Source organism: Bombina bombina, chromosome 2, assembly GCF_027579735.1.
Source record: "Bombina bombina isolate aBomBom1 chromosome 2, aBomBom1.pri, whole genome shotgun sequence".
In the NCBI taxonomy this organism is placed as follows: Eukaryota; Metazoa; Chordata; class Amphibia; order Anura; family Bombinatoridae; genus Bombina; species Bombina bombina.
The window spans coordinates 221698921-221721967 of NC_069500.1; the positions used below are offsets into that span (position 1 = coordinate 221698921).

At 41.3% G+C, this 23047-nt stretch overlaps 1 protein-coding gene across 1 annotated transcript in view; it reads left to right on the top strand.

Annotated features, from left to right (window-relative positions):
- RASA1 (RAS p21 protein activator 1) overlaps positions 1 to 23047 on the top strand; it is a gene marked incomplete in the record, with an annotated part of 550200 nt that overhangs the window by 475986 nt on the left and 51167 nt on the right. Inside the window, 1 exon segment of the mRNA XM_053701476.1 lies at positions 2330 to 2418. Within this exon segment, the coding sequence (XP_053557451.1) occupies positions 2330 to 2418 (89 nt within the window).

The window sequence follows — 23047 nt, forward strand, 5'->3', positions numbered from 1 at the left end:
TCAAGGGGTTCCGTTTGAACCCTTACATTCCGTAGATATTAAGTTATTATCTTGGAAAGTTCTGTTTTTGGTTGCAATTTCTTCTGCTAGAAGAGTTTCTGAGTTATCTGCTCTGCAGTGTTCTCCGCCCTATCTGGTGTTCCATGCAGATAAGGTGGTTTTGCGTACTAAGCCTGGTTTTCTTCTGAAAGTTGTTTCCAACAAGAATATTAACCAGGAGATAGTTGTACCTTCTTTGTGCCCGAATTCAGTTTCTAAGAAGGAACGTTTGTTACACAATTTGGACGTAGTCCGTGCTCTAAAATTCTATTTAGAGGCCACTAAAGATTTCAGACAAACTTCTTCTTTGTTTGTTGTTTATTCTGGTAAAAGGAGAGGTCAAAAAGCAACTTCTACCTCTCTTTCTTTTTGGCTTAAAAGCATTATCCGTTTGGCATATGAGACTGCCGGACGGCAGCCTCCTGAAAGAATCACAGCTCATTCCACTAGGGCTGTGGCTTCCACATGGGCCTTCAAGAACGAGGCTTCTGTTGACCAGATATGTAAGGCAGCGACTTGGTCTTCACTGCACACTTTTGCCAAATTTTACAAATTTGATACTTTTGCTTCTTCAGAGGCTATTTTTGGGAGAAAGGTTTTGCAAGCCGTGGTGCCTTCCATTTAGGTGACCTGATTTGCTCCCTCCCTTCATCCGTGTCCTAAAGCTTTGGTATTGGTTCCCACAAGTAAGGATGACGCCGTGGACCGGACACACCTATGTTGGAGAAAACAGAATTTATGCTTACCTGATAAATTACTTTCTCCAACGGTGTGTCCGGTCCACGGCCCGCCCTGGTTTTTTTAATCAGGTCTGATGAATTTTTTTCTCTAACTACAGTCACCACGGTATCATATGGTTTCTCCTATGCATATTTCCTCCTGTACGTCGGTCGAATGACTGGGGTAGGCGGAGCCTAGGAGGGATCATGTGACCAGCTTTGCTGGGCTCTTTGCCATTTCCTGTTGGGGAGGAGAATATCCCACAAGTAAGGATGACGCCGTGGACCGGACACACCGTTGGAGAAAGTAATTTATCAGGTAAGCATAAATTCTGTTTTTGATGTGTTTTCTTCTTCTGAAGCTGTCTTTGGTAGAAAAGTACTTCAGGCAGCTGTTTCAGTTTGAATCTTCTGCTTATGTTTTCAGTTTTTTTCATTATAAAATTTAAACTTTATTTTGGGTGTGGATTATTTTTTCAGCGGAATTGGCTGTCTTTATTTTATCCCTCCCTCTCTAGTGACTCTTGCGTGGAAAGATCCACATCTTGGGTAGTTGTTATCCCATACGTCACTAGCTCATGGACTCTTGCTAATTACATGAAAGAAAACATAATTTATGTAAGAACTTACCTGATGAATTCATTTCTTTCATATTAGCAAGAGTCCATGAGGCCCACCCTTTTTTGTGGTGGTTATGATTTTTTTGTATAAAGCACAATTTATCCAATTCCTTATTTTTTATGCTTTCGCACTTTTTTTCTTATCACCCCACTTCTTGGCTATTCGTTAAACTGATTTGTGGGTGTGGTGAGGGGTGTATTTGTAGGCATTTTGAGGTTTGGGAAACTTTGCCCCTCCTAGTAGGAATGTATATCCCATACGTCACTAGCTCATGGACTCTTGCTAATATGAAAGAAATGAATTTATCAGGTAAGTTCTTACATAAATTATGTTTTTCAGGATCTTTGTAAATAATCATAAAATAAAACACACAAATCTTGTATCTTGCAGCAAGATCGGGATATATAGTTTAGCACATGCATATTTAATATGTTGGTGTGTATATCAGGAGCAAAGTTTTACTTCTGGGATAGTGGATGTTAGTTGTCTCCAAGTATAATTTGAAGAATGTGAGCTTGATGAGTAATAATGTGATCATGCTTGAATTAATTGACGTATTCAATTAAGATATATATATATGTCAGATATAGCGTGAAAACTCTTGGCTTTTATTTATAGGTACTGGACTTGGCCAATAAACATATCAGTAGGCTAATTGATTGCTCGAGTGCTGTTTAGAAATTAAGGTTAAAATGTAGGGGGAGCAGCATTATGTGCATCTTTAGAGAGTATTCAGTAGTGCTACATCACACTTTCTATGAGTACATGATACACAGCTCATTATGCATGTTGTCAGAAAGTGGTGAGATGAGTAGCCTTAGTGGATATGCCTCAGTTTTTGCATTGGTACTGAGTAGATAAGGAGACACAACTGTGATCTATTTTCTTTTATATTGTAAATTGTGTTCCTAGCTATTACAGCTATTAACTTGATGCTTTATTTTTACCAGATTCTCCATCTCCTATTGCTGCAAGAACATTGACACTGGTTGCAAAGTCTCTGCAAAATTTAGCAAATTTGGTTGAATTTGGAGCCAAAGTAAGCTAATTAAAATATTATTTATGCAGATCTAAAATTGGTCATAGCATTTAAAGATTACCAATGATGAAACATTAAAATGTTTACATTACAAAATGTTTTCTGTAGGTAAACTATTGATTTGATTCTTCATTAGAGACCGTTATGGTAGCTGAAGATTTTAAAAGGAATGTGGTCTAACAAAAATATATTTGCTTATGCACCCTTAAAAAAAAAAGTGTTTAACTGTTGTATATCATGAATTTCTAACCATGATTTCTTCTTGTTTTTATTCCAATATTACAACCAATACTTTTAATTTGTGATGACCTTTTAAGCCTAAAAATATCCCTTTCTAAAGTGAATATTTGTGCTTCTCTACTGTTTATAGATTTTGCCACAAATTAAGTCATATGATTTGTCACTACATTTTGTTTCAAGGGGATAAAGCAGATAAATTATTGTATTTATCAAAATGTAATTTTCTTAAATTTTGTAAACCTAGCACAATTAAAGTATATCCTCATTGTGGCTCCTAAAAAAAAGTTTTGTGAAATTCATTGAGTGTTGAGAAAGTAGTCCAGTAAATATTAGTTGAGGATCCTGCTCATAGTTTACTAACTTAAACCAAACTCACTTAAACAATCAAGGATTTTGATCATGCAGTAATTTTTTTTTTATTTAAATACCCAAAATGTTTTACTTTACTATTCAAGTGCTAGAAAATGCTTTTAGAATTATAAAGTAATAGGTCATGTAATTGTTTGAACGTGCCTACTGTGGTCATGTATATCATTTACCTGCTAAGTTAATGCATTGCATTTGGTTTACAAAACTGACCTAGTTTAGGGGTCAAAATAAGATTAATTTCAATTGAAAATAGTGCATTTAAAATATTGCCAAGGCTTGCTAGCACTAGTAATATGCAAAATATTTTTTTCTAAAAATACATGAATATTTGGAAACCAGTATTTATCTCTGCATTTGGTTAAAACCCAACTGTATACAGTCCACAAAAACCTTATTGTTATATCGGGAGTCTTCTATTCTTTATCACTATGCAAGAGACTTAATGCAAACTCTATTTAATTCTGTAAAATGATATAGAACAAAATATCAGAGCAATAAGTCTTTTAAATGACCTTGTGCTATCCATTGTGATACTATAACAGTCTTTAAAAGGCATTGTGATTTGCTCTTTAACCCCTAAGAGACTACAGCATTTTTCAATTTTCTTACCGTTTGAGACAAGGGCTATTTTTACATTTTCTTCATAAATGGAAAGAGTCCACAGCTGCATTCATTACTTTTGGGAATTCAGAACCTGGCCCACCAGGAGGAGGCAAAGACACCCCAGCGAAAGGCTTAAATACCTCTCCCACTTCCCTCATTCCCCAGTCATTCTTTGCCTTTCGTCCCAGGAGGTTGGCAGAGAAGTGTCAGAAATTTTAGATTAGTCTCTTATGGAGGGTAGTACTCTTCAGTATGGGACTGGAGTTTTAAGTAGCCTTGTCAACCTTTCAGTGAAAGCATGGATGAAAGTTAGAGTCCAGAGATGCAGGGAGAGTCTTTCTGCGAAACCATCCCAACTCATATTAACAGCTCCACAAGCAATCAGCATTGACGAGTTTTGCTGCCTGCTTTCTTCTCTCAAGTCCATGGCGGATGCAATGCTACTATCTACTATCTGTCACTTGAAGAGCTGTGTTCCGTTTCCTCGGCGTAGATTCCGGTAAGATAGTTTCATTTTACTTTCTTCATGAAATGCACTGTATTAGATGTTTCTTTCATGTAATTGGCAAGAGTTCATGAGCTAGTGACGTATGGGATATACAATCCTACCAGGAGGGGCAAAGTTTCCCAAACCTCAAAATGCCTATAAATACACCCCTCACCACACCCACAATTCAGTTTTACAAACTTTGCCTCCTATGGAGGTGGTGAAGTAAGTTTGTGCTAAGATTTCTACATTGATATGCGCTTCTCAGCATTTTTTTGAAGCCCGATTCCTCTGAGTACAGTGAATGTCAGAGGGATGTGAAGGGAGTATCACCTATTGAATGCAATGGTTTTCCTCATGGGGATCTATTTCATAGGTTCTCTGTTATCAGTCGTAGAGATTCATCTCCTACCTCCCTTTTCAGATTTGCAATTCAGGTTTTCAGTATATTTCCTTTTGCAGACTGTCAGCTTCATATCTGGGAAATGCTTTTTTTATGAAAATGTATTTCTTACCTGGGGTATAGTATAGTTTTCAAATTGACTGTCTTTTAAATTCGCTGGCAGAATTAGGCTCACAAGGGTGCAAAATTCCAGATTTTATTGCGTCATTTTTGGCGCAAGATTTTTTGGCGCGAAGTTACGTTCATTGACACAAATTCGTCATTTCCGGCGTCTTAGTTGACTCCAAGTCCTTCACAAGGTTGACGCGAGTGTCATTTTCGGACGTTTTTGGCGCCAAAAAATATTTTTTTGTTTGTTGTGCGTCATACTTGGTGCCAAATATTTTCATTATTTTAGACCCCATTCCTATTTGCCTCTTGCCTTTTTCTATGTCAGAGGGCTATGCTGTTTCATTTTATTCCCATTCCTGAAACTGCCATATAGGAAATCGATAATTTTGCTTTAAATATTTTTTTTTTCTCTTACATTTGCAAGATGTCTCAATTTGATCCTGTCTCAGAATTAACTGTTGGATCCCTGCTGCCTGATAACAGTTCTACCAAAGCTAAGTGCATTTGTTGTAAACTTGTGGAGATTATACCTCCAGCTGTGGTTTGTAATAGTTGTCATGATAAATTTTACATGCAGAAAATGTATCCATCAGTAGTAGTTCATTACCTGTTGCTGACCTGTAGTCAGGCTTTGGTCAGAATCAAGCCTGTATTTAAACCTGTTGCTCCGCCATGGAGCCTAAACTTAGTTCTTAAAGTTCTTCAAGGGGTTCCGTGTGAACCTATGCATTCCATAGATATTAAGCTTCTATCTTGGAAAGTTTTGTTTTTAGTAGCTATCTCTTCGGCTCGAAGAGTTTCTGAGCTATCTGCTTTACAATGTGATTCACCTTACCTTGTTTTCCATGCAGATAAGGTGGTTTTTACGTACCAAACCTGGGTTTCTTCCTAAGGTTATTTCTAATAAGAATATCAATCAAGAGATTGTGGTTCCTTCTTTGTGTCCTAATCCTTCATCTAAGAAGGAACGTCTGTTACACAATCTTGATATGGTTCGTGCTTTAAAGTTCTTTTTACAAGCAACTAAAGATTTCCGTCAAACAACATCTTTGTTTGTTGTTTATTCTGGTAAACGGAGAGGTCAAAGGGCTACCGCTACCTCTCTTTCCTTTTGGCTGAAAAGCATCATCCGTTTGGCTTATGAGACTGCTGGCTAGCAGCCTCCTGAAAGAATTACTGCTCATTCTACTAGAGCTGTGGCTTCCACATGGGCTTTTAAAAATGAGGCTTCTGTTGAACAGATTTGTAAGGCGGCGACTTGGTCTTCGCTTCATACTTTTTCAAAATTTTACAAATTCGATACTTTTGCTTCTTCGGAGGCTATTTTTGGGAGAAATGTTCTACAAGCAGTGGTGCCTTCCGTTTAAGGTCCCTGTCTTGTCCCTCCCTTCATCCGTGTCCTAAAGCTTTGTTATTGGTATCCCACAAGTAAGGATGAATCCGTGGACTCGATGCATCTTACAAGACAAAACTTAATTTATGCTTACCTGATCAATTTATTTCTCTTGTGATGTATCGAGTCCACGGCCTGCCCTGTTTTTTAAGACAGGCATATATATTTTTATTTTAAAACTTTCAGTCACCACTGCACCCTATAGTTTCTCCTTTCTCTTCCTAGCCTTCGGTCGAATGACTGGGGGTGGAGCTAAGGGTGGAGCTATATAGACAGCTCTGATGTGGGTGCTCTCTTTGCCACTTCCTGTAGGGGAGGAGAATATCCCACAAGTAAGGATGAATTCGTGGACTCGATACATCACAAGAGAAATAAATTTATCAGGTAAGCATAAATTATGTTTTTCTCTCACGCATTCCAGTGAACCCAGTAAAGGCTCAGGCTTTCCTGAAGTGTATTTCAGACCTGGAGATCTCAGGGCTAATCATGTCAGTTCCGTTTCAGGAACAGGATCTGGGGTTTTATTCAAATCTATTCATTGTCCCAAAGAAAGAAAATTCATTCAGACCAGTTTTGGATCTAAAGATTTTTAATCGAAATGTAAGAGTACCAACTTTCAAAATGGTGACTATAAGGACTATTCTGCCTTTTGTTCAGCAAGGGCATTATATGTCAACAATAGACTTACAGGATGCATATCTTCATATTACGATTCATCCGGACCACTATCAGTTCCTAAAATTCTCTTTTCTAGACAAGCATTACCAATTTCTCCAACATAGGTGTGTCCGGTCCACGGCGTCATCCTTACTTGTGGGATATTCTCTTCCCCAACAGGAAATGGCAAAGAGCCCAGCAAAGCTGGTCACATGATCCCTCCTAGGCTCCGCCTACCCCAGTCATTCTCTTTGCCGTTGTACAGGCAACATCTCCACGGAGATGGCTTAGAGTTTTTTAGTGTTTAACTGTAGTTTTTCATTATTCAATCAAGAGTTTGTTATTTTCAAATAGTGCTGGTACGTACTATTTACTCAGAAACAGAAAAGAGATGAAGAATTCTGTTTGTATGAGGAAAATGATTTTAGCAACCGTAACTAAAATCCATGGCTGTTCCACACAGGACTGTTGAGAGCAATTAACTTCAGTTGGGGGAACAGTTTGCAGTCCCTTGCTGCTTGAGGTATGACACATTCTAACAAGACGATGTAATGCTGGAAACTGTCATTTTCCCTATGGGATCCGGTAAGCCATGTTTATTACGATTGTAAATAAGGGCTTCACAAGGGCTTATTTAAACTGTAGACTTTTTCTGGGCTAAATCGATTGATTATTAACACATATTTAGCCTTGAGGAATCATTTTATCTGGGTATTTTGATATAATAATATCGGCAGGCACTGTTTTAGACACCTTATTCTTTAGGGGCTTTCCCAAAGCATAGGCAGAGTCTCATTTTCGCGCCGGTATGGCGCACTTGTTTTTGAGGACAGCATGGCATGCAGCTGCATGTGTGTGGAGCTCTGATACATAGAAAGGTCTTTCTGAAGGCATCATTTGGTATCGTATTCCCCTTTGGGCTTGGTTGGGTCTCAGCAAAGCAGATTCCAGGGACTGTAAAGGGGTTAAATATAAAAACGGCTCCGGTTCCGTTATTTTAAGGGTTAAAGCTTCCAAATTTGGTGTGCAATACTTTTAAGACACTGTGGTGAAATTTTGGTGAATTTTGAACAATTCCTTCATACTTTTTCGCAATTGCAGTATTAAAGTGTGTTTAGTTTAAAATTTAAAGTGACAGTAACGGTTTTATTTTAAAACGTTTTTTGTGCTTTGTTATCAAGTTTATGCCTGTTTAACATGTCTGAACTACCAGATAGATTGTGTTCTGACTGTGGGGAAACCAAGGTTCCTTCTCATTTAACTATATGTATTTTATGTCATAAAGAAATTTAGTAAAAATGATGCCCAAGATGATTCCTCAAGTGAGGGGAGTAAGCATGGTACTGCATCATCCCCTCCTTCGTCTACACCAGTCTTGCCCATACAGGAGGCCCCTAGTACATCTAGTGCGCCAATACTCCTTACTATGCAACATTTAACGGCTGTAATGGATAATTCTATCAAAAACATTTTAGCCAATATGCCCACTTATCAGTGAAAGCGCGACTGCTCTGTTTTAGAAAATTCTGTAGAGCATGAGAACGCTGATGATATGGTTTCTGAAGGGCCCCTACACCAGTCTGAGGGGGCCAGGGAGGTTTTGTCTGAGGGAGAAATTTCAGATTCAGGAAACATTTCTCAACAAGCTGAACCTGATGTGATTACTTTTAAATTTAAGTTGGAACATCTCCGCGCTCTGCTTAAGGAGGTGTTATCCAATTTGGATGATTGTGATTATCTGGTCATTCCAGAACCACTATGTAAAATGGAAAAGTTCTTAGAGGCCCCGGGGCCCCCCGAAGCTTTTCCTATATCCAAGCGGGTGGCGTACATTGTTAGTACAGAATGGGACAGGCCCGGTATACCTTTAGTACCTCCCCCCATATTTATAAAATTGTTTTCCTATAGTCGACACCAGAAAGGACTGATGGCAGACAGTCCCCAAGGTCGAGGGGGCGGTTTCTACTCTACACAAGCGCGCCACTATACCCATAGAAGATAGTTGTGCTTTCCAAGATCCTATGGATAAAAAATTAGAAGGTCTGCTAAAGATGTTTGTTCAGCAAGGTTCCCTTCTACAACCAATTGCATGCATTGTCCCTGTCACTGCAGCCGCGTGTTTCTAGTTTGAGCTAGGAAAGGCGATTATTAGTAATTCTTCTTCTTATGAGGAGATTATGGACAGAATTCGTGCTCTTAAATTGGCTAATTCTTTCACCCTAGACGCCACCTTGCAATTGGCTAGGTTAGCGGCGAAAAAATTCTGGGTTTGCTATTGTGGCGCAGAGCGCTTTGGTTAAAATCTTGGGCAGCGGATGCGTCTTCCAAGAACAAATTGCTTGACATTCCTTTCAAGGGGAAAACACTCTTTGGCCCTGACTTGAAAGAGATTATCTCTGATATCACTGGGGGCAAGGGCCACGCCCTTCCTCAGGATAGGTCTTTTCAAGACCAAAAATAAACCTAAGTTTCGTCCCTTTCGCAGAAACGGATCAGCCCCAAGGGCTACGTCCTCTAAGCAGGAAGGTAATACTTCTCAAGCCAATCCAGCCTGGAGACCTATGCAAGGCTGGAACAAAGGAAAGCAGGCCAGGAAACCTGCCACTGCTACCAAGACAGCATGAAATGCGGGCCCCCGATCCGGGACCGGATCTGGTGGGGGGCAGACTCTCTCTCTTCGCTCAGGCTGGGGCAAGAGATGTTCTGGACCCTTGGGCGCTAGAAATAGTCTCCCAAGGTTATTCTCTGGAGTTCAAGGGGCTTCCTCCAAGGGGGAGGTTCCACAGGTCTCAGTTGTCTTCAGACCACATAAGAAGACAGGCATTCTTACATTGGGTAGAAGACCTGCTAAAAATGGGAGTGATTCATCCTGTTCCATGAGGAGAACAAGGGATGGGGTTCTACTCCAATCTGTTCATAGTTCCCAAAAAAGAGGGAACGTTCAGACCAATCTTAGATCTCAAGATCTTGAACAAGTTTCTCAAGGTTCCATCGTTCAAGATGGAAACCATTCGAACACTTCTTCCTTCCATCCAGGAAGGTCAATTCATGACCAAGGTGGATTTCAAGGATGCGTATCTACATATTCCTATCCACAAGGAACATCATCGGTTCCTAAGGTTTGAATTCCTGGACAAGCATTTCCAGTTCGTGGCGTTTTCTTTCGGATTAGCCACTGCTCCTAGGATTTTCTCATAGGTACTAGGGTCCCTTCTGGCGGTGCTAAGACCAAGGGGCATTGCTGTAGTACCTTACTTGGACGACATTCTGATTCGAGCGTCGTCCCTTCCTCAAGTAAAGGCTCACACGGACATTGTCCTGGCCTTTCTCAGATCTCACGGATGGAAAGTGAACGTGGAAAAGAGTTCTCTATCTCCGTCAACGAGGGTTCCCTTCTTGGGAACTATAATAGACTCCTTAGAAATGAGGATTTTTCTGACAGAAGCCAGAAAAACAAAACTTCTAGACTCTTGTCGGATACTTCATTCCGTTCCTCTTCCTTCCATAGCGCAGTGCATGGAAGTGATAGGTTTGATGGTAGCGGCAATGGACATAGTTCCTTTTGTGCGCATTCATCTAAGACCATTACAACTGTTCCTGCTCAGTCAGTGGAATGGGGACTATTCAGACTTGTCTCCGAAGATACAAGTAAATCAGAGGACCAGAGACTCATTCCGTTGGTGGCTGTCCCTGGACAACCTGTCACAAGGGATGACCTTCCGCAGACCAGAGTGGGTCATTGTCACGACCGACGCCAGTCTGATGGGCTGGGGCGCGGTCTGGGGATCCCTGAAAGCTCAGGGTCTTTGGTCTCGGGTAGAATCTCTTCTACCGATAAATATTCTGGAACTGAGAGCGATATTCAATGCTCTCAAAGCTTGGCCTCAGCTAGCGAGGGCCAAGTTCATACATCAACCATCAGGGGGGAACAAGGAGTTCCCTAGCGATGGAAGAAGTGACCAAAATCATTCTATGGGCGGAGTCTCACTCCTGCCACCTGTCTGCTATCCACATCCCAGGAGTGGAAAATTGGGAAGCGGATTTTCTGAGTCGTCAGACATTGCATCCGGGGGAGTGGGAACTCCATCCGGAAATCTTTGCCCAAGTCACTCAACCGTGGGGCATTCCAGACATGGATCTGATGGCCTCTCGTCAGAACTTCAGAGTTCCTTACTACGGGTACAGATCCAGGGATCCCAAGGCGGCTCTAGTGGATGCACTAGTAGCACCTTGGACCTTCAAACTAGCTTATGTGTTCCCGCCGTTTCCTCTCATCCCCAGGCTGGTAGCCAGGATCAATCAGGAGAGGGCGTCGGTGATTTTGATAGCTCCTGCGTGGCCACGCAGGACTTGGTATACAGATCTGGTGAATATGTCATCGGCTCCACCATGGAAGCTACCTTTGAGACGAGACCTTCTTGTTCTAGGTCCGTTCGACCCACTCCAGCTGACTGCTTGGAGATTGAACGCTTGATCTTATCAAAGCGAGGGTTCTCAGATTCTGTTATTAATACTCTTGTTCAGGCCTGAAAGCCTGTAACCAGAAAATTACCACATAATTTGGTATATCTGTTGGTGTGAATCTGCAGGATTCCCTTGGGACAAGGTTAAGATTCCTAAGAGTCTATCCTTCCTTCGAGAAGGATTGGAAAAAGGATTATCTGCAAGTTCCTTGATGGGACAGATTTCTGCCTTGTCTGTGCCAGATGTTCTAGCCTTTGTTCAGGCTCTGGTTAGAATCAAGCCTGTTTACAAAATTTTGACTCCTCCTTGGAGTCTCAACCTAGTTCTTTCAGTTCTTCAGGGGGTTCCGTTTGAACCCTTACATTCCGTTGATATTAAGTTATTATCTTGGAAAGTTTTGTTTTTGGTTGCAATTTCTTCTGCTAGAAGAGTTTCAGAATTATCTGCTCTGCAGTGTTCTTCTCCTTATCTGGTGTTCCATGCAGATAAGGTGGTTTTGCGTACTAAACCTGGTTTTCTTCCAAAAGTTGTTTCTAACAAAGACATTAACCAGGAGATAGTTGTGCCTTCTTTGTGTCCTAATCCAGTTTCAAAGAAGGAACGTTTGTTGCACAACTTGGATGTAGTTCGTGCTCTCAAATTTTACTTAGCAGCTACTAAGGTTTTCGGACAAACTTTGGCTTTGTTTGTTGTTTATTCTGGTAAACGGAGAGGTCAAAAAGCAACTTCTACCTCTCTCTCCTTCTGGATTAAAAGCATTATCCGATTGGCTTATGAGACTGCCGGACGGCAGCCTCCTGAAAGAATCACAGCTCACTCCACTAGGGCTGTGGCTTCCACATGGGCCTTCAAGAACGAGGCTTCTGTTGATCAGATATGTAAGGCAGCGACTTGGTCTTCACTGCACACTTTTTCTAAATTTTACAAATTTGATACTTTTGCTTCTTCTGAGGCTATTTTTGGGAGAAAGGTTTTGCAAGCCGTGGTGCCTTCCATTTAGGTGACCTGATTTGCTCCCTCCCTTCATCCGTGTCCTAAAGCTTTGGTATTGGTTCCCACAAGTAAGGATGACGCCGTGGACCGGACACACCTATGTTGGAGAAAACAGAATTTATGTTTACCTGATAAATTACTTTCTCCAACGGTGTGTCCGGTCCACGGCCCGCCCTGGTTTTTTTAATCAGGTCTGATAATTTATTTTCTTTAACTACAGTCACCACGGTAACATATGGTTTCTCCTATGCAAATATTCCTCCTTTACGTCGGTCGAATGACTGGGGTAGGCGGAGCCTAGGAGGGATCATGTGACCAGCTTTGCTGGGCTCTTTGCCATTTCCTGTTGGGGAAGAGAATATCCCACAAGTAAGGATGACGCCGTGGACCGGACACACCGTTGGAGAAAGTAATTTATCAGGTAAACATAAATTCTGTTTTGTTTCTCTTCCTTTTGGCCTAGCGACAGCTCCAAGAATCTTTTCAAAGGTTCTCGGTGCCCTACTCTCTGTAATCAGAGAGCGGGGTATTGCGGTGTTTCCTTATTTGGACGATATCTTGGTACTCGCTCAGTCTTTACGTTCTGCAGAATCTCACACGGATCAACTAGTGTTGTTTCTTCGAAGACATGGTTGGAGGATCAATTTACCAAAAAGTTATTTGATTCCTTATGCAAAGGTAACCTTTTTTAGGTTTCCAGATAGATTCAGTGTCCATAACTCTGTCTCTAACAGACAGGAGACGTTTGAAATTGGTTGAAGCCTGTCGGAACCTTCAGTCTCAGTCATTCCCTTCAGTAGCTATGTGCATGGAAGTTTTAGGTCTCATGACTGCAGCATTGGACGCGATCCCCTTTGCTCGTTTTCATATGAGACCTCTCCAGCTTTGTATGCTGAACCAATGGTGCAGGGATTATACAAGGATATCACAATTAATATCCTTAAATCCCAATGTTCAAATTTCTTTGACTTGGTGGTTAGATCACCATCGTATAATTCTAGGGGCCTCTTTCGTTCGTCCAACCTGGACTGTGATCACAACAGATGCGAGTCTTTCAGGTTGGGGATCTCTGACAGCACAAGGGGTTTGGAAATCTCAAGAGGCGAGATTACCAATCAATGTTTTGGAACTCCGTGCAATTCTCAGGGCTCTTCAGTTTTGGCCTCTGTTGAAGAGAGTACCATTCATTTGTTTTCAGACAGACAATGTCACAACTGTGGCATATGTCAATCATCAGGGTGGGACTCACAGTCCTCAAGCTATGAAAGAATCATCTCAGATACTTGTTTGGGTGGAATCCAGCTCCTGTCTAATTTCTGTGGTTCATATCCCAGGTATAGACAATTGGGAAGCAGATTATATCAGTCGTCAGACTTTACATCCGGGAGAATGGTCTCTCCACCCAGATGTGTTTTCTCAAATTGTTCAGATGTGGGGGCTTCCAGAAATAGATCTGATGGCATCTCATCTAAACAAAAAACTTCCCAGGTACCTGTCCAGGTCCAGGGATCCTCAGGCGGAAGCAGTGGATGCGTTGACACTTCCATGGTGTTATCAACCTGCTTATATTTTCCCGCCTCTAGTTCCTCCAAGAGTGATCTCCAAGATCATCATGGAGCAATCTTGTATGCGGATCTTGTTCGGATGTCCAGTTGCCAACCTTGGCCACTTCCATTAAGGCCAGACATTCTATCTCAAGGTCCGTTTTTCCATGGTAATTGAACTCTTAGTGCTTAGCCATAGAGGTTTCTCTGACTCAGTGATTAATACTATGTTGCAGGTTCGTAAATCTGTTTCTAGAAAGATTTATTATCGAGTTTGGAAGACTTACATTTCATGGTGTTCTCATAAATTCTCTTGGCATTCTTTTAGAATTCCTAAAATTTTAGTTTCTTCAGGATGGTTTGGATAAAGGTTTGTCTGCAAGTTTCTTGAAAGGACAAATCTCTGCTCTTTCTGTTTTATTCCACAGGAAAATTGCTAAACGTCCTGATATTCATTGTTTTGTACAGGCTTTGGTTTGTATCAAGGCTGTCATTAAATCAATCTCTCCTCCTTGGAGTCTTAATTTGGTTTTGAAGGCTTTACAGGCTCCTCCATTTGAGCCTATGCATTCTTTGGACATTAAACTACTTTCTTGTAAAGTGTTGTTTCTTTTGGCCATCTCTTCTGCTAGAATAGTTTCTGAATTATCTGCTCTTTCTTGTGAGTCTCCTTTTCTGATTTTTATCAAGATAAGGCAGTTTTGCGGACTTAATTTAAATTCTTACCTAAGGTTGTGAATTCTAACATTATTAATAAAGAAATTGTTGTCCATTCTTTGTGTCCTAATCCTAAGAATTCTTTGGAAGGATCTTTACATTCTTTGTATGTGGTGAGAGCTCTGAAATATATTATTTTTAAGCCACTAAAGATTTCAGGAAGACTTCTAGTCTATTTGTTATCTTTTCTGGTTCCAGGAAAGGTCAGAAGGCTTCTGCCGTTTCTTTGACTTTGTGGTTAAAGCTTTTGATTCATCAAGCTTATTTGGAGTCGGGTCAAGCCCCGCCTCAGAGAATTACAGCTCATTCTACTAGATCAGTTTCCACTTCTTGGGCTTTTAAGAATGATGCTTCAGTTGATCAGATTTGCAAAACAGCAACTTGTTCTTTGCGTACATTTACTAATATCAACCATTTTGATGTATTTGCTTCTTCGGAAGCAGTTTTTGGTAGGAAAGTTCTTCAGGCAGCAGTTTCAGTTTGATTCTTCTGCTTATGATTTAAGTTTTTATTTTTATTTTTTGAGAATAAACTTATTTGGGTTGTGGATTAATTTTTTTCAGCGAAATTGCTGTTTTTATTTTGCCCTTCCCTCTCTAGTGACTCTTGTGTGGAGTTCCACATCTTGGGTATTGCTATCCCATATGTCACTAGCTCATGGAATCTTGCCAATTACATGAAAGAAAACCATAATTTATGTAAGAACTTACCTGATAAATTAATTTCTTTCATATTGGCAAGAGTCCATGAGGCCCACCCCCTTCTTTTATGGTAGTTATGATTTTTTTTGTATAAAACACAATTGTTTCCAAATTCCTTTGTTGATGCTTTTTACTCCTTTCTTTATCACCCCATTTCTTGTCTATTCGTTAAACTGAATTGTGGGTGTGGTGAGGGGTGTATTTATAGGCATTTTGATGTTTGGGAAACTTTGCCCCTCCTGGTAGGATTGTATATCCCATACGTCACTAGCTCATGGACTCTTGCCAATATGAAAGAAATGAATTTATCAGGTAAGTTCTTAAGTTATGTTTTTCCCGTGGGGCTAACCACCTCGCGGGACTAACTTTTAACATAGGGTTTCAGTGAGGCACCTTTTGTATATTGGAATCAAGGGTTAATATCTCCTGAGGGGGGTTATTGAGCAGGGTTTTTTTTAATCATGTTTGTTATATGATTCAACCTGTTTGTGTAGTGTTATTTCGGCTCATGGCTTGTGGAACATAACGGCTTTTGGAAGGTGACGCGACCTTACGGTCGGGCGTGCTTTTTTTGGACTAAATGGTTCACCTGGTGACCGGGCGTGGTCACGTTTTTGGGCTCCATTTCCGCATTCCTGACTGTGTGGCAACAGAGGAATTATGGTCTGCTGGTGTCTGGTTCATGGTAGGTGGTAAGGGTCCCAGCCATTGTGGGTGTCGGGTGCCATTTAGATTTTTTAGTCCACTTTTTTGTATTCAATATCCTAGTTATGGAGGAGTCTGATATTGTGGTGATGGACGTCTGTGTTTCAGATTCTACTCCTTGCACAGAATGCATATTGCCCCGGATGATACAAGCCTATCAGTTATATTCTGAATGCCGTATTAGAGTGCTCAATTCCTCGGGATTGGGGAATCAAGGTGCCGCTGAGCCATCCGCCTCTGGGGCTTCTGTCCTCCGAGTGGTGAGTTCTCTTCCAACATCTTACTACGCATGCAGGTAACCCAGACTTTGCTTATTCTTCTCGGGAAGGTGACTTGTTCCCACCGGGGTTTCGGCACAATGTTGCATGTCCATAATTTTGGTGCTGGCGATTCTGCAACTTCCAGAGGGTTGCTTCAGATATTGTTCGTGTTCCGTTATCAGGGGTTCCTAAGGCATTGGAATGACCTGGTCAGCTCTCTGGGGGAACGACTGTCCCTAAGGCTTCAGGGGGTCAACCTTTGGGGCCGGAGTCGTCTTTTTCTCCGGCAGGGGTAAGCTTTGCTTTTTGGTATAGACTGGCGCACCTTCGTGTTCTATTGTGCCACGCTTTGGCGTCGTTGGAAGATTCCATCCTTAATGGATCTGAGAATTTTCAGTCTCCTTCTTCGAATAGCTTTCATAATTAGATATAACGAGATGAAGTATTCCTCTTATAGGCCTATTTGTTGAGTATCCTTTTCCAGTTCTGAGCTTGGAAGAACAAGGTCCCTGTTGGGGCGTCTGTTCTTATTGGGTGATAACCTATGGGTTGCCTTCTTATTCACTCCGGTTAGGATGATTGTTTATTGATTACAGCTCATGTTTGTTTGTTTTTTCCTTCGGAAATTTATTTCTGTAATAGATACTCGCGACCTTTTGATCGCGCTGTTTACTTCTAGAGGACGTGTTTGGTCCTATGTTTATCTGCTTGGGCCCTTGGTTGTATGCTAATCCTGTTTGGGTTCAGATTTTTCTGTCACTATTTCAGACTTGTGGCGCCTGTTCTGCCTGGCTGATCCGGTTAAGGCGTCGAGTGCTTCACATTTATTATTATTATTATTTTTAATTTACAAGTTCTGCTGAGCATTCTGGAAGGACCTAAGGGGTTGTGTGGCATGGAGGATTGGTCAGTCCTCATTAGCCTTTTTTAGCTGGTCGTCAGGGATTCGGTGGAGTTCCGCTGCAACATACCTTCCCGTGTGGGTGAAGGTTACTTGGGGTATGGTTGGTTCCACACATTTCTGGGCTTGGGCCTATAGTTTTTCTCTTTCCGGATGTCCGGAACCCTATGATCCTGTGGCTGGTTCAGTGCGTTCCAGTTTTTCCAGGGAACATTGGCTATAACTTATGGTCTAGTTAGTTGAGCTGCTTGCACCTTAGCCAGGATATATGCATTTTTGGATATGCTCCTTTTGGTCTGTCCTGTCCTTTGAATGATGGGGTCTGGATGATTTTCATTCAGCTTTTGTTTCATCAGGCTACAGCTTCCTATTTGGTGCTTGTGCGATGTTGTTCTCTATGCTCTCCCCCTTGGAGGGGTAGTTTTGTTCTCCTTTAGGAGGTGGAATTTCCTCTCTCTGGAGGTTGGCTGTCCTGTCTTGTAGGCAGGTGTTTGGAATGGATTTTTTACGCTATAGTGGGTTGTTCTGTTCCATCTGTGGAGATTGAAGTCTCCGTGTTGAGACTATCATTAGTTTCATGCTGGGACTTATGGCGATCTACTGCATTTCTCCGTTCATCTCTATGAGGTTCTCTTGGGAGTTCCTAATTGAGGGTCCTACTTGGATTGGCACCCGAGCTCTATTGGGGTGGATAGGTCTGTCCCATTCTGCCCTTTTTCTGGGCTGGAGATTGGGGTCTTTTTGTTCCCCTGCTTGTCAGATCTGCCTGTCGCTGGGCTGGTCTGGTGTTGGGAGCAGAATCTGGGATCTGGTGTTAGTCCTCGAGTCTTGAGGTACGGTGAGCCTCTTTGAGGTTTCGGTGCTTCTCTATTTTCAGGTTACGCAAGTTGCTTTGGTGGCTTGTGGATAGCTTGTGATGTGTCCACTGCCCAGTGGATGTTTCGCAGTTTGATGGTGGGGTTGGTGCTCTGATCTGGTATAATGGTTAGAGCAACAGCTTAGGTCTTTTGACAACTCAGGTTTGATTCCCATTACTGGGAAGTGTATTTTCATTGAATCTACTTCAGCTGCTCTTTAGTTGCTCTGCAAGTATTTTTGTTTACGAGTCATCCTGGTAGGACTATTGCGTGTGCTTGATGCAGGTGTTTTCTATCTGTGTTTGCGGCACGTATTTTGGCTTCTGAATATCTTGATATTCTGAGTTCCTTGCGACTTGAGGACTTCGCCTCTCCTAGTTTATCAGGACTGGTTTTTGGTCTCTGTGAGCCTGACTTTGTTCTGGAGTTTTTTCCTTTTTTTTTTTTTTTTTTTTGGGAACTACTTGTACCCTATTTAGGGTCTTCCGGGATCCTTGTCAGGTTTCTCTGTGTTCTCTTCCTTTTGGGAGTTTACGGTAGTTGATCCCTTTCTCTCGTAAGGGGTGTGTTGTGGGGGACTGACTGCTGGGCGATGGTGTCTCCCAGAGGCGTGTTGGCTCAGTGAACTTCTGTGGGTCAGTGTCCTTTTCAAAGTTTTCTCGGCTTCGGACGAAGCAGGTTTTTTGCTGGATTAGGGTTTCGGGCCTGGTGCCCTCAGAATGGGGGGCCGCCTTTTGTACCCTCCCATTTAACATTCAGTGTCTTCTATAGCTTGGGTATTGTTTTCCCAAAAGTAATGAATGCAGCTGTGGACTCTTTCCATTTATGAAGAAAAACATAAATTATGCTTACCTGATAATTGTCTTTTCTTCAGATGGAAAGAGTCCACAGCTCCCCACCCGTATTTTTCTGTGGGGCGTCTGTTTTTTGTTCTTCTGCCACCTTTTCACCCTGATATTTCTTCTATTGTTCCTTGTTCCTCAGCAGAATGACTGACTGGGGGATGAGGGAAGTGGGAGGGGTATTTAAACCTTTAGCTGGGGTGTCTTTGCCTCCTCCTGGTGGCCAGGTCGTGAATTCCCAAAAGTGATGAATGCTGCTGTGGACTCTTTCAATCTGAAGAAAAGAAAATTATCAGGTAAGCATAATTTGTTTGCTGCAGTGTTTGTGTTTAGCTGTAATTTTCCTCTTAATCTTTTACTGAACCCACACATATTATATACTGTTTTACTGGCCATTAAATGGACTTTCTAAAGATACCATTATTTTCATCATATCTTATAATTTACTATTACATTTTTTTTATAAAATATGATGACAAAAAATGTTAAAAACACACTTTCTCTTGTAAGGTGTATCCAGTTCATCCATTACTTGTGGAATATTCTCCTTCCCAACAGGAAGCTGCAAGAGGACACCCACAGCAGAGCTGTCTATATAGCTCCTCCCCTAACTGCCACCCCCAGTCATTCTCTTGCACGACATTCTAGACAGGATTAAAGCTCTTAAGTTAGCTAATTCCTTTATTTCTGACGCTGTTTTTCAGTTAACCAAACTAACGGCTAAGAATTCAGGTTTTGACATTTTGGCGCGTAGGGCGCTATGGCTTAAGTCCTGGTCAGCAGACGTTACTTCAAAGTCTAAGCTTCTTAACATCCCCTTCAAGGGACAGACCCTATTCGGGCCCGGTCTGAAGGAGATCATTTCTGATATTACTGGAGGAAAAGGTCACGCCCTTCCTCAGGATAGGTCCAATAAGAGGACCAAACAGAATAATTTTCGTTCCTTTCAAAACTTCAAGAGTTTCCTCTAATGCAAAACAAGAGGGAAATTCCAAGAGAGGAAAAGGGGCTGGGTTTTTATTCAAACCTGTTTATAGTTCCCAAAAAAGAGGGAACTTTCAGACCTATCTTGGATCTCAAGATCCTAAACAAATTTCTCAGGGTCCCATCCTTCAAGATGGAGACAATCCGAACCATCTTCCCTATGATCCAGGAGGGTCAATATGACTACCGTGGATAATTTGACCTGATAATTTGGGCAGAGCTGAAAGGGAAGCCCTTTCCTCTCTGGCTAATAACCAGAATATTGTGGTGAAAAATGCGGATAAAGGCGGCTCGGTGGTAGTACTGAATAGAATTGATTATATAAACGAAGCATTGCGTCAACTAAATGATGATTGCTGCTATTCAGTGCTACCAACCGATCCAACCTTCCGATTTCAGAGAGAATTATTGCACCTTTTGGACGAAGGGATGGAAAATGGCTTTATTGATAAAGAGACTATGTCATACTTATACGTTGAACATCCGGTTACTCCTGTTTTCCATCACCTCCCAAAGGTGCACAAGTCCCTACAGGATGTCAAAGGACGTCCAATCGTAAGTGGTATAGGGTCCCTTTTTGAACATCTGTCCCAATGGTTGGATATGATCCTACATCCATTTGTGGAATCACTCCCCAGTTTTCTCAAAGATACCAAGCATTTAATGAATTTGGTACAGGACATTAAATGGCAGGAAGGGGCACATCTATGGGCAACCATAGATGTTACAGCACTGTATTCCACCATTCCACATTCTAAAGGATTGGAAGCTGTATCATTTTTTCTAAAAAATTGGTCCTCTTTCACGACAGATTTCCAACAGTATATTTTGCAGGTGACTGAGTTTTTATTAACTCACAACTTTTTTGAGTTTCAGGGTGTCTTTTATCTCCAGAGATGTGGGACGGCGATGGGGGCTAAGTTTGCCCCCTCCTATGCCAACCTCTTCATGGGTTGGTGGGAGCTGTCCCACATCTTTGGAGATAGGAACCCATCACGCAATTGTATTGTTTTCTATCGTCGTTTTATCGACGATCTGATTGTCATATGGCACGGTGAATATGATGTCCTGAAAACATTCATTGAAGGGCTGAATGTCAATGACATAGGCCTTAAATTTACGAGTGAGATTCAACAGACTCAGATCAACTATCTGGATGTAGTTTTAAGTGGTAGCCCTCAGGGCTCAGTAAAAACATGTCTGTACAGAAAACCAATCTCAGGCAACTCTTTGTTGCATGCCAAGAGCTGCCACCCCAAGCATGTCCTGTATGGCATAGCGAAAGGTCAACTTATGAGGGCAAAACGTAATTGCTCTGACACCAGAGAAGGTGAGAAACAGATGATGGAAGTTAAAAAGCGCCTCCTACAGAGAGGCTACCCTAAAAAGGTGGTCAATAGGGCCCAGAGAGAAGTTGGGAATCTGAACAGACAAGATCTTTTAAAAGAAAAGGATCGGAAAACTAAGGACCCCATGAAAGAGGTAACCTTTGTGACAGACTACAGCGACCAGTATGAAGAGGTCTGTAATATTGTAAAACATCATTTTAATATGCTGGTGGCAGATGACAGACTAATACAATGCGTGAAAGGAGGACTTAGATGTTCCTATAGACGCAATAAAACTCTAGGAAATATCTTGTCTCCAACTGTCCTACCAAAATCCATTTCACAAGGAAGTGCTTGGTTAACTAGCAAAGGGTCCTACAGATGTGGCAATTCTAGATGTGGGGCATGTGAATATCTGACTGTGTCAGAACAATTTTGCTCCACTGTGACTGGTATCTCTTATGATATAAATTTCTGCCTAAATTGTACATCTACCTTCGTGATCTATTGCATTACCTGCACTAGATGTGGAAAACAATACATTGGGCTCACCACTAGGGACATCAGAAGTAGGATTAGAAAGCACCTGTCCACCATTAGAGTGGGCAAGGCTACTACTCCTATAGTACATCACTTCGCACAAATCCACGAACAAGATCTGACTTGCTTTTCTTGGCAACCTATTGATATGGTACCTAGACCGAGAAGAGGGGGTGATCGTGAAGTAGCACTCTCTAAAAGAGAGATGCTGTGGATTTTTAAGATGGAAACCAGAGTCCCAAAAGGATTGAACTCTGAGTTTGATCTTATAAATTACTGGGAATAGAATTGAATGCATTATTCCTTGTTATGCCTACAATTATATTCCTCAAGATTATTCTTACTGCTATCTATACAAAACAAACAATCATCCAAAACATTACACTTTTTGTATATATGTACATATTACAGTTTCGATTTAGAGATATAATCACTAACTACTCCATCTCTTAGAATATAGGTCTTCTTAGATTTTCCAAACAATATGTAACTCTACGGATTAAGAAAATAGGGGATTGTGTCTCTATATTTGTATATTTCATACATCAATGCATAGAGGTAACTTTTCAACTTATTTTGTTTTTGTGTTTTGTTTTTTATCACAGAGAGTGGGTCTAAACTATTAAGCGTTATACATGAACGCATAGTTGTGTAATAGGTTATCAGAAGCCTGAAAAAGTGGCCCTTACTCTCATGTATGTGATACAATCACAAATTCAGAAAATAAGCATTTTTGAAAGTTAAATAACTCTTTGCTACTTGTTAGACCTTTAATTTATAATTTATATCATGTTGATTGTAGACCATGGTTTTTGTTAAAGAATGCCCAGGTTAAACAAATACACTGCAGATAATAGTATTTAAATATGGTATAATTTTTCATTTATTTGTTAATACCGGGAAAAAAAAAAAAAAAAAAGAAAAATATATAGATGTACAAAAAATGGACTCATGACCTCTTGTTGCTCTGTCATCTTTTGTTCACAACCAGTATATATGGGGTTAAAATAAACTCAGGGCGTGTTGTTTCTCAATATGTTTTTAGCCAATGAGGTTGTTCTTACTTATGTATATAAGGAACACCTGTGGCTGGCTTCAGTATGCTATGATTACGGCTATGCCGAAACGCGTAAGCCTGCCAGCCAGAGGTGCCCCATATTGTCTCTTTTGACACTGTGTTGTCCTACTTTTTTATATATACCAAATAAAGGTTATATTTTATTTTATACTAGCGCTCTCAATTGTTTTCTTTGGTGGACTTTATACCGTGGACTTAAAGGATGCTTATCTCCACATTCCGATTCACAGAGATCATCATCAGTTCCTCAGGTTCGCCTTCCTAGACAGGCATTACCAGTTTGTGGCTCTTCCCTTCGGGTTAGCCATGGCTCCAAGAATCTTTATGAAGGTTCTAGGGTCCCTTCTGGCGGCTCTAAGGCCGCGGGGCAAAGCGGTAGCCCCTTACCTAGACTACATTCTGATTCAGGCATCGACTTTTCAAATCGCCAAGTCCCATACGGACATTGTTCT